At 44.0% G+C, this 14,036-nt stretch overlaps 1 protein-coding gene across 1 annotated transcript in view; it reads left to right on the plus strand.

Moving 5' to 3' along the window:
• Window positions 1–14,036, plus strand: part of STK11 (serine/threonine kinase 11) — a 45,925-nt gene that overhangs the window by 8,221 nt on the left and 23,668 nt on the right. Inside the window, exons 2-6 of the mRNA XM_030032234.2 lie at window positions 3,492–3,575; window positions 7,431–7,520; window positions 8,757–8,889; window positions 9,373–9,509; window positions 10,032–10,159. Of these exons, the coding sequence (XP_029888094.1) occupies window positions 3,492–3,575; window positions 7,431–7,520; window positions 8,757–8,889; window positions 9,373–9,509; window positions 10,032–10,159 (572 nt within the window). The remainder of the gene's footprint in view (window positions 1–3,491; window positions 3,576–7,430; window positions 7,521–8,756; window positions 8,890–9,372; window positions 9,510–10,031; window positions 10,160–14,036) is intronic.

Genomic DNA, 14,036 nt, shown 5'->3' on the forward strand with positions numbered 1-14,036 from the left:
CACTCAGCCTGTCTCCCTTCATTATGCAGGAACTTCTTAGACCTACACTAATGCTGGCTGCAGTTTCTATGCTAATTTAATCCACTTCAGCCTTTTGGTCATTACTATAATTAGAGCAGCTGCATCACTTTGCAAATCTGTCTGCCATTTAAAATAAACACTCTTCTGAGCTTTGCCTTGTTATCCTAGGTTTCTGTTTAGCTATCATAATGTTGGGTTTTTTTAAAGCCATATATGATAAAGGAAGAGTGTCTGGCCTAAACTTTGGTAGTGAAGTAATTAATACTACTGCTCAGGGATCCTTAAAAGATCTTTAAAAAAAAACCTGCTTGCATTCCTGCATCTTATGAGCCTTTTGAAGGAGCAGTTACTGGTTTGTTAATCAGATGCGATGCATCAACAAGCCTTTGTACTGGCCACAGCTTGTTATTAGAGGCTGGCTAATTGTGCAGGCAAGGGGTGAGTGCCTTTCTGAGCTTGGTGTGTCATGTGTTTGGGCAGAGGCTCTTGCTTCCGAAGCTGTGCTCTGAATTCCTTGTAATGCTGCTTTCAAGAGTCCTAACTGTTGAAATGTAACCCTGCTTCTTAAGGCAACTTACTAAATAGCAAGAGAAAGAAACTGGAAAGAAGAGTTTATGTACAGTTTAGCACAAGCCCAGAATTGAGCAGCAGAAGAACAAAGTGAAGAGCAGTATCTGCACTTCCAGACACTGACAGAACCACCCTGTCCTGACTGTCCTGATCCTCCTGTTTCTCATCTTCATAGCTGGCATCCAGTGGGATTTTGCAGGCTGAGTTTAATGCAAAAGATACTAAAATGTGGTTTGGGGCACAGTACAAAATCCCAAGAGACAAAGATCAAAACAGCTGATAGGAGGTGACATACAAGGGTCCATTTTCATAGCCAAGGGAAGATGTCTCCTCACTCAGTTTTATATTCTTTATTCCCCACAAACAGAGGATTCAATTCAGATCTCTGAACTGTTCAGTCAAGTTAAGTTAGGACTAAAGTTTAGAAGAAATGGAGTTATTAGCTGGAATTCCTGTTTCTGACTCATTCTTGAGACTAATGTTGCAATTCTTATATTGGTTGTTTTGTTTCTGAATTCTCCTGGAAGTTATAGCTTTATTAAAGGGCACTATGAAACTGCCTCAACAGTTGGCTACTGCACATGAGGAATTTGATGTGTCTTCAGGATGATTTCTGTACTAGCTCTACTGTGAAGACACTTAAACTGATTGCCCAAATGGACTTAATGGACTGGCTGGGTCAGGGGTCTTTGGCCTGCAACCCTGATGCTGAACAGCTTGTTGTATGTTGGTTTTGATGGTGCTCAGGGGTGGGCAGCCTGTAGCTGTTAAACTGTGCCTGACTTCCCAGCAGCTCTCAGTGTGGTTTGTGTGGCAGGGAGCAGGGCTGTGTTGGGGTGGGAGGTCTCCAGACAGCTCACGTTGGGAGTGAGGAGGCAAGCTGGAGGGGTGCTGAGGTATAGTTTGGAGTTGCTGGGACCCAGCCAAGGCCAGCTCCACAGGGTCTGGTGGGACTGCTGGGAGGCTGTTGTCATCTCCCACCCGTGAACTTCTCTGGAGTTCTTGCATCCCTCAGCTCTGACATCCGTCGCACTAGTCTCCTGGCTGCGGGAAGCTTTTAGTGCAGGGCTTCTCGGGTCGGGAACACTGGAGACTCGCTGCCCCTTTGGCAGCCTCGGCAGGTTGGCTGTCTTCCCCTTCATGGCTGCGGACCGCGTGCGTTGTGCAAGATGCAGTGCTGCTGGAGATGCACTTGTCTCTTTTTGCTAGTGAGGTACCTCTCCTGGTTTTTCTGCAGCTTATATGTTCTGTAGAAAATCATGTTCTGCTGAACAGCCCCTCTTCAGATGAATTTCATATGGTATAATAAAAAACCAATTTGGTTTCGTTTGTTCATGTCTTTAGTAGGTTAGCCAGTTTCTGATGTTTTTATATTTATGTTTAAATTACTTCTATCTGTTCATAATCCAAGAGCTATCAGAAGGAATTCCTTGTTAGGTACAGAAACTTTTTATTTCTTTTTTTGGCAAGTAACTAATATTCAAGTTGCTTCCCAGCTAAATAACAGAATTTGTGCTGAATTGGGCTATGTAGTGTTAACTGCTCTGCCACATTTGGCACCGGGCACTGCCTGCAACAACAGGAGCGCACCTAACCGCACGATGCTGCCTTGCACTGACATCTGAGGGGGTTGTTCCTGGTCACGATGCTGATTAAAAATGTACCCTGAAGTACAAAGACTGGAAGCCCAAGCAAATTTATTTCTGCTCTTGTAACTACAGATGACATGTATAAAGAAGCATGAAGTGCAAACATAAAAGGTTTGTCTTGGAAGTGACTGTCCTAGATATTATGGTAAACACGAATGTAGTGCATCTTTAGGGGTTTGACTGAAGAGACTGATAGTGAGCTAAGCTTCCAACAGTCAGCATTGTTTGAAAAGCTTTAATTGGAAGGAAGCTGATAAAGCTGCATCTTTGACATGCAGAGCAAATCAGGGTAGGCTTTGACTTGCCTGAGCAGTTGACAGGGCAGCGTTTCAGTTCCAATTATACCTTTCCTTTCCTCAGCACTAGCTTTAACTGGGAATGGTGAGGCACTTGCCCAGGGTCATAGGGAAGGCTGTGAGCTGAGAAGGGGACGGTAGGGGACGTGGTAAACCCATCTTAAATGGGTGGGAGGAGGAGGCTTGGCTTGCTGCACCAGGCACTTGCAAGCCCAGTGCCAGTGCTGCTTGTGGAGGCAGGGGGTTTGCAGAGTGTGTCCTCAGGTTGCTTTCTCTTTCCACACAGCCTGGTGTCTGAGGGTCCAGCAGGATCTCACCAGGTGTTTTCTGTGGGCTGGCTCAGCATGATGCACTTCTGATCAAGCTTGCCATTGTCTTTTTCCTGCTCACTTTGAATGGAGCTGTTTGGCTGTCAACGTCCTACTGTTGACCAGTCAAACAGCTAAAGGGGAGCACTGCACAGATTTTGTGGGGAAAACCAGAATAATGCTTACATTGGCGTGCAGAATAAAACTTTCTATTAGCAGAAGTAACACAGCCTGCGTTGAATGGCACCAAAGCATTGGCACAGGGCATTCTTACAACCAATTTCATGTCCAGCACAAAGGTAGGTTGTTCCTTGAGCATGGTTCTCCTGCTGTTGTTTACCGATGTACTAAAATTCCTGCTCAGAGAAAACTGACTGGCTGTGTAATGTTAACTGAAAGGGTGCTTGTTTATAGTCCTAGTCAGTGACCAGTAAGTATTTTCATGGTCTAACCTTGGAGTCATGAATTCAAGAACACACAAGGCCTTCTGTCAAACAGCATGCATAGGTAGTCTTAGGTGAAGCGGCTGGGACTAATACAGTTTGAAGTGTCTTTAAAATCTATGTGATTTAGAAAACGTTAATTTCATTCCATAGTAAGGAAATAGGCTTTTTAAACATAACTTTTTTCCTTTTCTCTTCCTGCAGGGAAATTCAGCTCCTGCGACGATTACGGCACAAAAATGTTATCCAGTTGGTAGATGTCTTATACAATGAAGAGAAGCAGAAAATATATCCTTTTTTCACACAGTTGTTAATAAGGTTTGAATTCCCATTGTTCTCTGCTATAGTGCTGAATCATTATACTTCTACTTTTGTTAAGGCCCTTTTGAGTGTTTCTTAAGCTTAAAATTGCTTTCCCTGGTATTAAACATACTGTGTGTCTGGAATACTTTCCACACAAGTACATTTTCTTAAGTTTCTCAGCTTCCCAGTTAGCAGACGAAATATTGTCCCCAGGTAACCGATGCAGGGCTGGGGTAGGGGACAACTGACCCTCAAATACTGTGTTTTATTTTGTGACCTTCAGCAATTTGGAGATGAAAAAACAGCTGTGGATCTGTCATTTCTAACCTCCTGTCCTAGCTGTGGTACATGTTAGTGCTTTTTTTTCCCTGAAGATGGACCTTTTATTGTCTATGTGAAATCAATTTTTTTTAATGCTTCTTCCTTTAAGTCCTTGGCAGGGGTTTAGGTATTATTTTTTTTTTCTTTCACTCAAAAGAAGAAGAAATCTACTTGTTTGCTGGCATCCGGATGCCTGCAACTCTCTCCTTCCCTTTGGAGGGTCTGGACTGCTGTAGTGTTGCCTTTTCTGTGGGCAGTTGGCATGCTTTGCTGCTGGTTATCCTTAACAAGATAAGATGAACTCCCAAGCCTACTGAAGCCTCCTCTGTTTTGTTGTTTGTGTGAAAGTCCCTTGTGATACCGCTTTAAGTGACCTAAAGCTTGTAACAGGCGTGAGAGATTGAAAGCATATTGCTCCTGTGAGATCTACAGCCCAGCTTTTTGAGACTAAACTGCTCAGTTCTTGTATCAAAGCTGTGGCTTGTGATCTCGGTGCATCTTTCAGACTTTAATATGTTATTCCAGTGCACTGTGTCCCCCAAGTGTGCATAGACACTGACCAATGTAATTATATGCCTTTAACTTGCAAGTGAGTAGCTGGTTTTTCTAATGAGTCTGCCACACTTAGACTTAAACCAGTTTGTAAGTTTATTGAGCTCATCTGTTGTAGTACATGTTATAAGTGGTTGCTTTTATTTTTGACAGTGTTTTCTAAATACTATCTTCCAGTTACAGTACTTCAGAAAATGGGTAATTTAATTGTGTGCTTTAATTAGATCAAATACTCTGCCACCAAATCATTAGGATAAAAAAAGAATGACAATTTTTGCTTGTGTTTTGTAGCCTTAGCAGACCGAAGGGACTGCAATTCAGTTACTGTCTATAGAAAGATACCTTTTAATTAATAAAGAATCTGGGCTGCTAAAGGAGAAGCATGGGGAAAAAGAGCCCGAGAGAGACCTCATGTGTCGGTAACAGGTGATGACAACCCAAAATGGTCATTCAGAAATGTGACCTCTAAGCCAGGAAGGATGTTCCTTGCTTTACTTTCTGAACAGTAGTGTTTGAAAAAGAACAAATTGTTTTTCAGTACTTTTCCCTTGCAAGTGTAGGTTGACTTCACTATTTTTATCTTTATCTGCTTCTACACTCTTAGAAAGTTTGTTTCTATAAGTGCTTTTTCTGTGCATGTGAGTGGCAATAACTAGAGAAATTTGTTGTTTTCAGTGGAGCTGGGAGCGCGAATTAATCCATGATCATGTTCTTGTTTAACCTTTCTCCAGCTTTTCATTGACACTGCTGGTGCCTGTGCAGTATGGCCGAGGATGTGGCAGTACAAATGCTTGTGCAGCCACGTGGTAAAGAGGTTTGGGAACAGATCCAGCTCGAAAGTAACTTTCTTTTTTAGGCTGGCTTCTCTGTAGGTCAGTTTCCTTGCTCATTTCACTGTATAGTCATGCACATGCCTGTATTAATGCCTTGCAGGAAGCAATGCAAGATGAAAGTAGAGTAAGGTATAGGGGAGTGTTGTCAACTTCCCCCTTACTAATAAAGTCCTCATTTCCAGAATGACCATTGTAGCATTTGAAATTGGGCCTGTAGAAGAAGGAAGGATTCTGTTCTCACCTGCGTTTTCTGTTGCCTGATAGAAGTGAACTGCAGGCTTCAGCCATGTTTATACTTGGGAAGATAGTGTTTTAACAACTTGCCTGTCTAGTCAAAGCCTTCAATGATTTTATTTGCTAAAGAGAAAGCTGTGATGACTGGATTAAAAATATCAACTACATTTAGTATTTAATGGGCTGCTTTGATGACCTGCTGTGGCTGGGAATGCAGAGCTGGTGATGAATGGAGAACTAATCCAGGCAGAAAATAAACCCCGTTCAATAAGCAGCATCCCAGCTGGCACCCTCTCTGACAGCTTCTGTTACCACTATGTGCAGTTGTGCGTGGGAGCAGAACCCTATTGATTAGCAGAATTGAGAGCCTCAGTCTTCTTGGGGCACCTGTAATAGATCTGCTCCAGCCTGAAAGTTTGTACTCTAATCTGGTTGATCAACCAAAGATGGATCGGTTACAAAAGAAGGGGTGAAAAACAGCCTGGCAGCTAGTGAAACCAAAATCAGGCTCTCCTTTGTAGACGAGAATGAGAGCTGGGGTTTGCTTCCGGGGAGCTAGTCTATATAATCTACTGTTAGTATTATTCTCTTGAAGGTGGGACAGTTGATGTGTTCCACGTCTCTGTGATATAAGTAGTTCACAGATTTCTTCCAGAGTAACAAATGGTAGGAAAGAATTTTGGGAGCTCTTTCTGCTATTCTTGCTTCTACTGATTTACTGCGTGGCATTATGCCCATCATAAAAATCTTACAGTACTTTAGCATCCCTCTGAAGAGTAGCTCATATGGGGAGTGTAGCACAAATTCAGTGAGTTTGCAAGGTGTTTTGAGCTTCTGGATAGAGTGTGCTGCAAAAGGGCAACACAATCTTTAGCACAGATCCCACTTAAAAGTGCAGGTCATCTCTTTAGCCTCTCCTGCCTCAAGAGTTAAGATGGCATCCTGGGACATAAGCAACTTATTTTAGGTTTAGGTTAAGAAGGCATCTGCCAGGAATAATTAGAGTGAGTGGAGAACACGGGCTGCTTGTCTCTGCTCTTTATCTTGAAGGTGCACTCCCTTGGCAAAGCCACCAGATGTCTCAGGGTCTGTTCTTGCAAGCCCCTCTCAGCACACACTGCATTTAAAAGCCCGGGGAGAGGAAGAAAACAGAGGCAATTATTGCTTTAGGTAGTTGTGTAGTTTCCATTTTTTGGCCCCAACATTAAAGCTTAAGGAGCTGAAAACTAGAATGTACTGCAAGGGAGCAAATGCTAAAAAGTGCCACCAGTTCTTGGCATTCTGTTGTAACTTTTTTTTTTATCCATGCAGTTTCAAAAAAGCTTCCCAGCTCTCTAGGGATCCTTTCTCCTGCTACTGAAATAATACCATGGGGATGGGGGTAAGCAGCAGCTGTTAAATAGCGCATACAGCTGTATCAGTTTGAAACAGGAAATTAATAACAAAATTTGGGGAAGGTGATAGGAGCTCACTGTTATGTCAAGTGCAGAACAGCCAGGATATTGGGAGAATATGCTACAGTCTGCAGCTCTTCTGCCAGGGTTACCTAACTTTTTGTAGCCACTTCAGAGTATTATCCTATTTCTGCTTGTGAGATCTCCAACTTAATTTCTGTGGAGTTCGCATCCTGTTTCAGGTCAGGTCACGGAGTTGCAGCTGGTCATTAAGCAGAAGAATTTTCTCATGGGTTCTTTGCCTCCTCCTGTTAGACAGTTGGAGGAAGGTAGCTACCTGAGGAGGTGCAGCACAGCTGGGGCTCTACCTCTCCAGTGTGTGTACACCAGGTGACAGGACTGCCTGTGCAGCAGCTCTCCAGTTGCACTGGAATGGGGCTGCAGTCCTCATACAGCATTTGTCTGAGAAGTGTTTAACCTTGAAGCTTCCTTAACTCTGCCTTCACGTATATGGTGATGGAGTACTGTGTGTGTGGGATGCAGGAAATGCTGGACAGTGTCCCGGAAAAGAGGTTTCCAGTTTTTCAGGCTCACGGGTAAGTACAGTTTTGTTCCTTAGGCTGCGTTAGCCTCTCACCGCTGTGCTCTCTTGAATTCAAGACCACATTTTACTCTGTTGCTTAGACTGCTGACTGCACTTTAATGTAAAACTGGCTTTGTGTAATAACTGCATCTTTTACATCCATGGAAAAAAATGAAAAACTAATGAAGTAGTGGCAGGGACAGCCCTTAAATTCTTGAAGAAAAACCATCTTTCTATTGAATTTTCTATTACTTTTGTTTTGCTTCACAAGATACATGACAACCCTTCCTGGCCCCTTTCCTACAGCTCTGCTGTTCAGCAAAGATGGATGCAGTGGCGGAATCTGTAAGGACTTGCCCTGCCTAAATGGAGGCAAGCCATACAGTTCAGTGTCAGAAAAGAGATTAAAGGTCTTTGGATGGATTAAGGATTGGCAATATCCAGCATGATCTGTTGGCTTGTTTAGTTAGTAGACAGGATAAGCTGAAGCCCCTTTCACTCTGCAAGTAAAGGAACCTTAGAATTCTGGAAATAGATGCAAGATTGTCATGTGTATTAAATCAGTGCAGACCAGCAAATCTGTGGTAACTATGTAATTTTATGGTCATATTTTCATTTTGGTTTAAAAAAGTCTCTGAGATTACAGATAGCATAAGTGAAATACAGGCACATTAAGTCAAGTATTATTTCTTGATACTATGAGATAAAAAACTTGTACGCACAATTGTTGCCAGGCTGTCAATGCACAATGCTTGTTACATTATAGTAATGGCCTGCCCATAGTCTCTGACAGTAAGTACAGCAAAACACTCCTTTCTACTGACTAAAGGAAACTTTTTTCCCCCCACCCCGTTAGAGCAACCTATGGCACTGAAAGAGCATCTTTTGCTAGCTTAACTTAGCCTAGACTAAAGCAGGTGTCAGAATTAACTACCAGGCCTGTGCCAGTGTGGTGCTCAGCACTTACAAAATACACAGACTTGTGAAGAGGGCTTTGGTGTGGAGCAGCCCAGAGTCTGAAGTGGTTAGCACACTGCTGCAGAGCTCTGGCAGGTAACTTCTGGCTTTGTCAGAAGATTAAGTGCTGTTTCTTACACACCACAGTTCAGTCTCAAGTTCCTCATCAAATGTAAATACATTTCCGGCTTGTTTCCAATAACAGCACTCTTTGCTTTATTTATTATCAGTAGTTCATATAGTATTAGTCTATGGAAGTGCTTGACTTTTTTTCCTCTAACTCTTTCTGCAGGTACTTTTGTCAGCTTATAGACGGCTTAGAATACTTGCACAGCCAAGGGATTGTCCACAAGGATATAAAACCGGGGAACCTCCTGCTAACAACCAATGGGACACTAAAAATATCCGATTTAGGCGTAGCAGAGGTATGTGAGAAGTGCAGCAAAGTCAGGAATGGGGGAAGCATGACATTCTAGATTTAGGTCACCTTTGTGGTGTCAATCGATTTATTGTGCATTTCAGCTTCTGTTCTGTTCAACTTGCAGAGTGCTGTAGAGTGACTCTGAATATTTATTGTAATTGGCAAAACACTTTTGTTGATAACAGCACAAAACTTCCATCCAGGAAGCATATAGAGGAAGACATCAATCTTAGACAAGCCCAAATGTGTGGTGAAATGGCAAGCTACATAACCTTACCCTTATTATATGAAGACTGTCTTAGCTAGGTAGGAGAGGTGCAAGAATTATCACTGTTGGCATGTAGTTGCTGTAGTGGATGTTCTCATGGTGTGTAAGTAGATGTTCAGTAGCAAAGTTTTCCCCTTTTGTTTCCCAGGGGAAACTTTTCTAACAGTTACAATTTGTTTGCCATGGAAGTTTGAAACTAATCAGTCTCATCTGCTGCAGGCATTGCATCCATTTGCAGAGGATGACACGTGCAGAACGAGCCAAGGGTCGCCAGCATTCCAGCCACCAGAAATTGCCAATGGCCTTGACACCTTTTCAGGCTTTAAAGTAGACATCTGGTCCGCAGGGGTCACACTGTAAGTGCCTGTGCAGCATCCAGGAATTGCAATAAAAAATTACAAGCGCCCAAATAGCTTGGTCTTGAGCTATCTGCTGTCATCACTGCTCTTCTGTATGTTGCTGGGGGGAGCAGGGAGGGTGTATGTGTGTTGGTCCCTTCTTTGGTTGGGTTTATGTTCCCCGAAGTACTTGTAATTCTGAAGAAAGTAATCTTTACTCTCAGTGAGTAACTCTGCCAGCCGTTTCTCAGCATCCGAGATGCACAGCTACTGTAATAATAGAAACCACAAAGATCTCTAGTATTTATTTTTAAGTTTCTTCCATCCCAGCCTGTCAGGGAGATGTCTTGGTGGTTTTGACTCGTGTGAATGAAGAGGCTGTGATAAAGGAAGGCTAAGTTTAAAGAGGCATTCCAAATACTGTCAAATAACTCATCTTTTAGTTTCATCTTGGCTTCTTTTGGTTTACGTAGTCACATAAGAACTGAACACATGTTCTGTGTGCTTTTTCTCATACAGCTTCTCCTTCTGCCTTTACAGATACAACATTACAACGGGTCTATACCCCTTTGAAGGGGATAATATCTATAAATTATTTGAAAACATCGGGAAAGGTGACTACACAATTCCAGAGGATTGTGGTCCTCCACTCTCAGACTTATTGAGAGGTGAGTCTCCCAACTGACTCTAAAAGGGTAAAATTTGTAGATGCAACAAATGCTCAGCTTGCGTAGCGCCAGGGTAGAGCTTCATTCCAAGTATCCTGTGAAGATATAGGCTCCTGTTAGAAAGGGAGGTTATGCTTATGAACTTGTAAGACTTTGAAAGATCTTTAACACTGGTATTTTCTTGAGATAACTAAACCCTGCATGGGTTGGTGTCACTATGCTTTATAGAGTTGGTTCTTGCATTATGTTTCTTGTGCTCTGAGAAGGTTTTAAATCTGAGTACAAAGCCCACAAGAGGTTAAATTTAAAATGGCATCATAGCATTGATGCAGGTTTTGCAAGTGAGAACACTGAATTAAATTCCTTGCCCAAGCTTTCTATAATGCAAAATACTGAGTACTCGGGTTCTGCTGTCCTTCCTCATCAGCCTCTGCTCTGAATTTATTTGCTTTAGTCCCAGTTGTCGTCTCCTTCCCCCAAATTTAGAGTTGCAAGGATATTGGAGCAAAGTGACTGGTGCCCACTTTCACAACAGGGCTCTGGTAGAAACAGGAGCAGCACTTTCTGGGTAGGAGGGGAGGGTTGTGGTTTTTGTTTGCTGGGGTTTTTTTGTTGTTGTTGTTTTTCCTGTCACTTTTTGCAATAGTTTGAGGTTTACTGTTGAACAGTCTCTACTTTTGAAAGCTGAATAGTCAGGGCAGCAGTTATGCTGTGCATACCAGCCAACTTGGCGATGCCCGTTTGGGAGCAGATAGGATGTGATTCTAGCACGCGGGAGATCCTGACCCCAGTTCCTGCTGCCTCATTGGCAGTGAAACAGCCCGGTGCGGCAGTGCTCCCCAGCCCTCAGCACAGGCTCGTGCTCTCCTTCTTTGACTTCAGCTGTTTGTGAAAGATCAGACCTCAAATATGAAATGACGCTGTCTTGTTTCAAGTTTATTTTTCTGGTTCTTGTGCTACGCGGGGTTAGGAGGTCAGTGTGGGTGAAGGGCTGTGCGGCACTGTAAGCAAACTGAGTCCGCTTCCCTTCCTCCTGTCAGAAGCGTTATCAGGTCTGCTCGCAACACGGGTGTTATCGCTGAACTGGGGGGTTGTGTACCGTGCTGTGTCCTCTATGGTCACGGAGCTGTTGCAGTTTGTGGCTAGCCAAAAGGTTAACAATTTCAAAGCGGTTTACGGCTGCACTTCATGCTACAAACGGCAGCAGTCATGCCTCCGCAGGAAAGGCTGCGCTGCCTGTGGGCTCCCGGCTCCTGCGTGGATGGCTGCGAGGAGCTGCAGCTCCAGCCTGGACTCGCTTCCTTGCCCCGCAGGGTCACCTCCGCTGCGGGCCGCGGCCCGGTGGGGTGCTGGTGACGCTGGGGTGCTGGGGACGCGGGCGTCCTCGCTGGGTGCTGGCCGCATGCCGGGTGCGGCGGCAGGTGGTGCTGTCTGTCCGGGCTCTGCCCGCTGCTGCGCTGGCAGGGCTCCCCTCGGCCCCCCGCTGCCGAGGAGGTGGCAGACCCCCTGCAATCCCACTCCTGGGAGACTCTTTTAGCTTATCTGGCGCCCCGTGCAGATTATGAAATAAGTTATTTGCATGTGTTTCAAAAAGCGTTAACTAGCTTTAACGGCTTTCAGAAACATGACATAAGGCATAGCTTCAAATTGCACTCAGCACAGCTGGTATCTTGGCTGTTCTGCTGAGACTAATGTGGCTACTGCTTACGGCCCAGCACTTCTGACTGATGCGTGTTTCATGTTGTATCCCCGTGCCCCAGGGAACGATGTCCTGATCTACGTGCGGTGTTTGATTTGTGAATGCTGACTCAAAACACAGCCTTTTTTATGAGCCCAAACGGAGTAAATCCAGTGGTCCATCTAGACTGGCAGCCAGTCTTCTAAAGCATCCAGCAGAAATCATTTGAGGTTTGTGATAAGCCTCTCAGCTGCACTTAGTGTTGTCCCCTGGGGAAAATGAGTGTGGCAGTTGTTTCTCTTTTCTTATCCTGAGGATATTGATAGCTTAAAATCTTATGCTTCATTAGCAGAATAACTCCCTTTGCCGTTCTCTTTCCATCCCCTGTATGAGACCTGGAATCAGAATTTCCTACTTTGCCTTCTGTGTCATTTTAAACAGAGGAGCCTTGCACCTGATGCCCTTTGTCCATCTCTTACAGCCTGAGTTGCCCCCTTCATCCTAGCTGCTGTCTGTCTTCATCCCTTCTGTGTTTGGGCACTACAGAGATGCAAGTCGAGTGTGTTTGGTAGGCAGAGGAGCTTGCCCTGGAGGGAGATGTCTGTGTCTCTCTATCAACTTGACCCTGTCTTCTAGGGTGGTAGGAAGGGCTAAGGATTCCTTTTACTATCCTCCCTCCATCCCACCTGAGAACACTCCCACCCCTCATGTTGTCATATCCACCTGTTACACAGTAAAAGCTGGCAAAACCTCCTGATATTCTCCTTGTTTGGTTTGACACGCTTTACTTTTTCTAGTGGTTAGAGTACCCAGTGGAGCTGAGGTGACCGAATTATGGAGTGGGATTGCCCTGGCTCCCTCTACTCTGTGGAGGCCTGAGCATCTCCACAGCCCAGCAGATAGCAAAGCATCTGCTGAAGACAAGGGCTGAGCCTTGCAGTGGTGATACTACGTAGCTATGGTGACAAAACCCAAATGCTTTATTTAGTTCATGCTTTTCCTCCAGAACATCTGCATTTCCTGGTAGGTGCCTGCTACTTCTGCAGCAGGTTGAAACTGAATCAAAAGCCTGCAGATCAGATATTGTCAATGGCTGTCTGATGCTTTTATATGAGCAGCACAGACACCCACAGCTCAGCTCTATCTCACTAGAGACTTTGTTTCGCCTTTGCATTGCTTTTAAAAGACTCTTAAAGCACTCTGCAGTGCTGCAAGCATTTGTTCTGGTTTTATTGTAAGGAAGAATTCAGTATGCTGCAAAGTGCTTATTTCCTCTCTGGCTATAAGTGCTGTGTTGTCCACAGTACCAGTCTGGCTGTGAAGCAAACACTAGAATACACTTTTTAAGGTTTTTCTGTTCTTCTGTTGACTACTATTTTTTATTTTTTTTACTTATTCTCCCCCTTGAGCTTGTTTTTATTTCTTTGTTCCTCTTTCCAGAAGAAGCAGAGTTTAGAGGACTTAAAGCTTCTGTGGTATTTGACTTGTAAAGAGACGTGCATGACAGTGTATTTCAACAGATTAGTTGGGATGCTGCTCCTCTTTGTCTCCTAATCAGGGATGAAGCTTTATTTATACTTTTCACTGATGGAAAAGAGAAGGGCTAGTACTGTTCTGGCTTCTGTGTGTACAGTCAGTAAAGATGTGTCAGAGTAGAAGCATTTATAAATAGCCTTAAGGTTCTTCTGTCACCGCAGACTGCATATGACTTATCAACTTGTATGCAGTTTGCTTCTGGAAAAGAAAAATGCACAAGGTCAGCTTTTCTTCCTCCTTTTCTAATATACTTTTACTGAAAGAGAAAGCTCTGAGACTGCAGTCTCTGCATTAAGCATCTGGATTGATTTCCAGGCTCTGCTACAGACTTTGTGACTGGAGACAAGTTGGTTAGTTTCTCAGCATTTTTTCTCACTTCTATGTAACTGCCATGACCTTTATTACAGGGATGGTGAGAGGATGTGCATTCTGATGACAGTGGGATGCTTTAATTCTGTGGTAGCAGGGAGTCCCTGGAGCCAACAGTCAGGCAGGCTGGTGTCTATAACCCATCCAGTGGCAAGTCTTCCACACATGTTTGATCAAAGACTCAAGATATGCCTGCAGAGGGAGTTTCTGGTCAGAATGCCTGGCTATGCTTGTGGAGGATGAAGGAGAGGGAAAAAGTCCCATCTCATTTTACAAATTGGACTTATACTGCTT

The sequence above is a fragment of the Aquila chrysaetos genome, chromosome 12 (genome assembly GCF_900496995.4).
Source record: "Aquila chrysaetos chrysaetos chromosome 12, bAquChr1.4, whole genome shotgun sequence".
NCBI lineage: Eukaryota > Metazoa > Chordata > Aves > Accipitriformes > Accipitridae > Aquila > Aquila chrysaetos.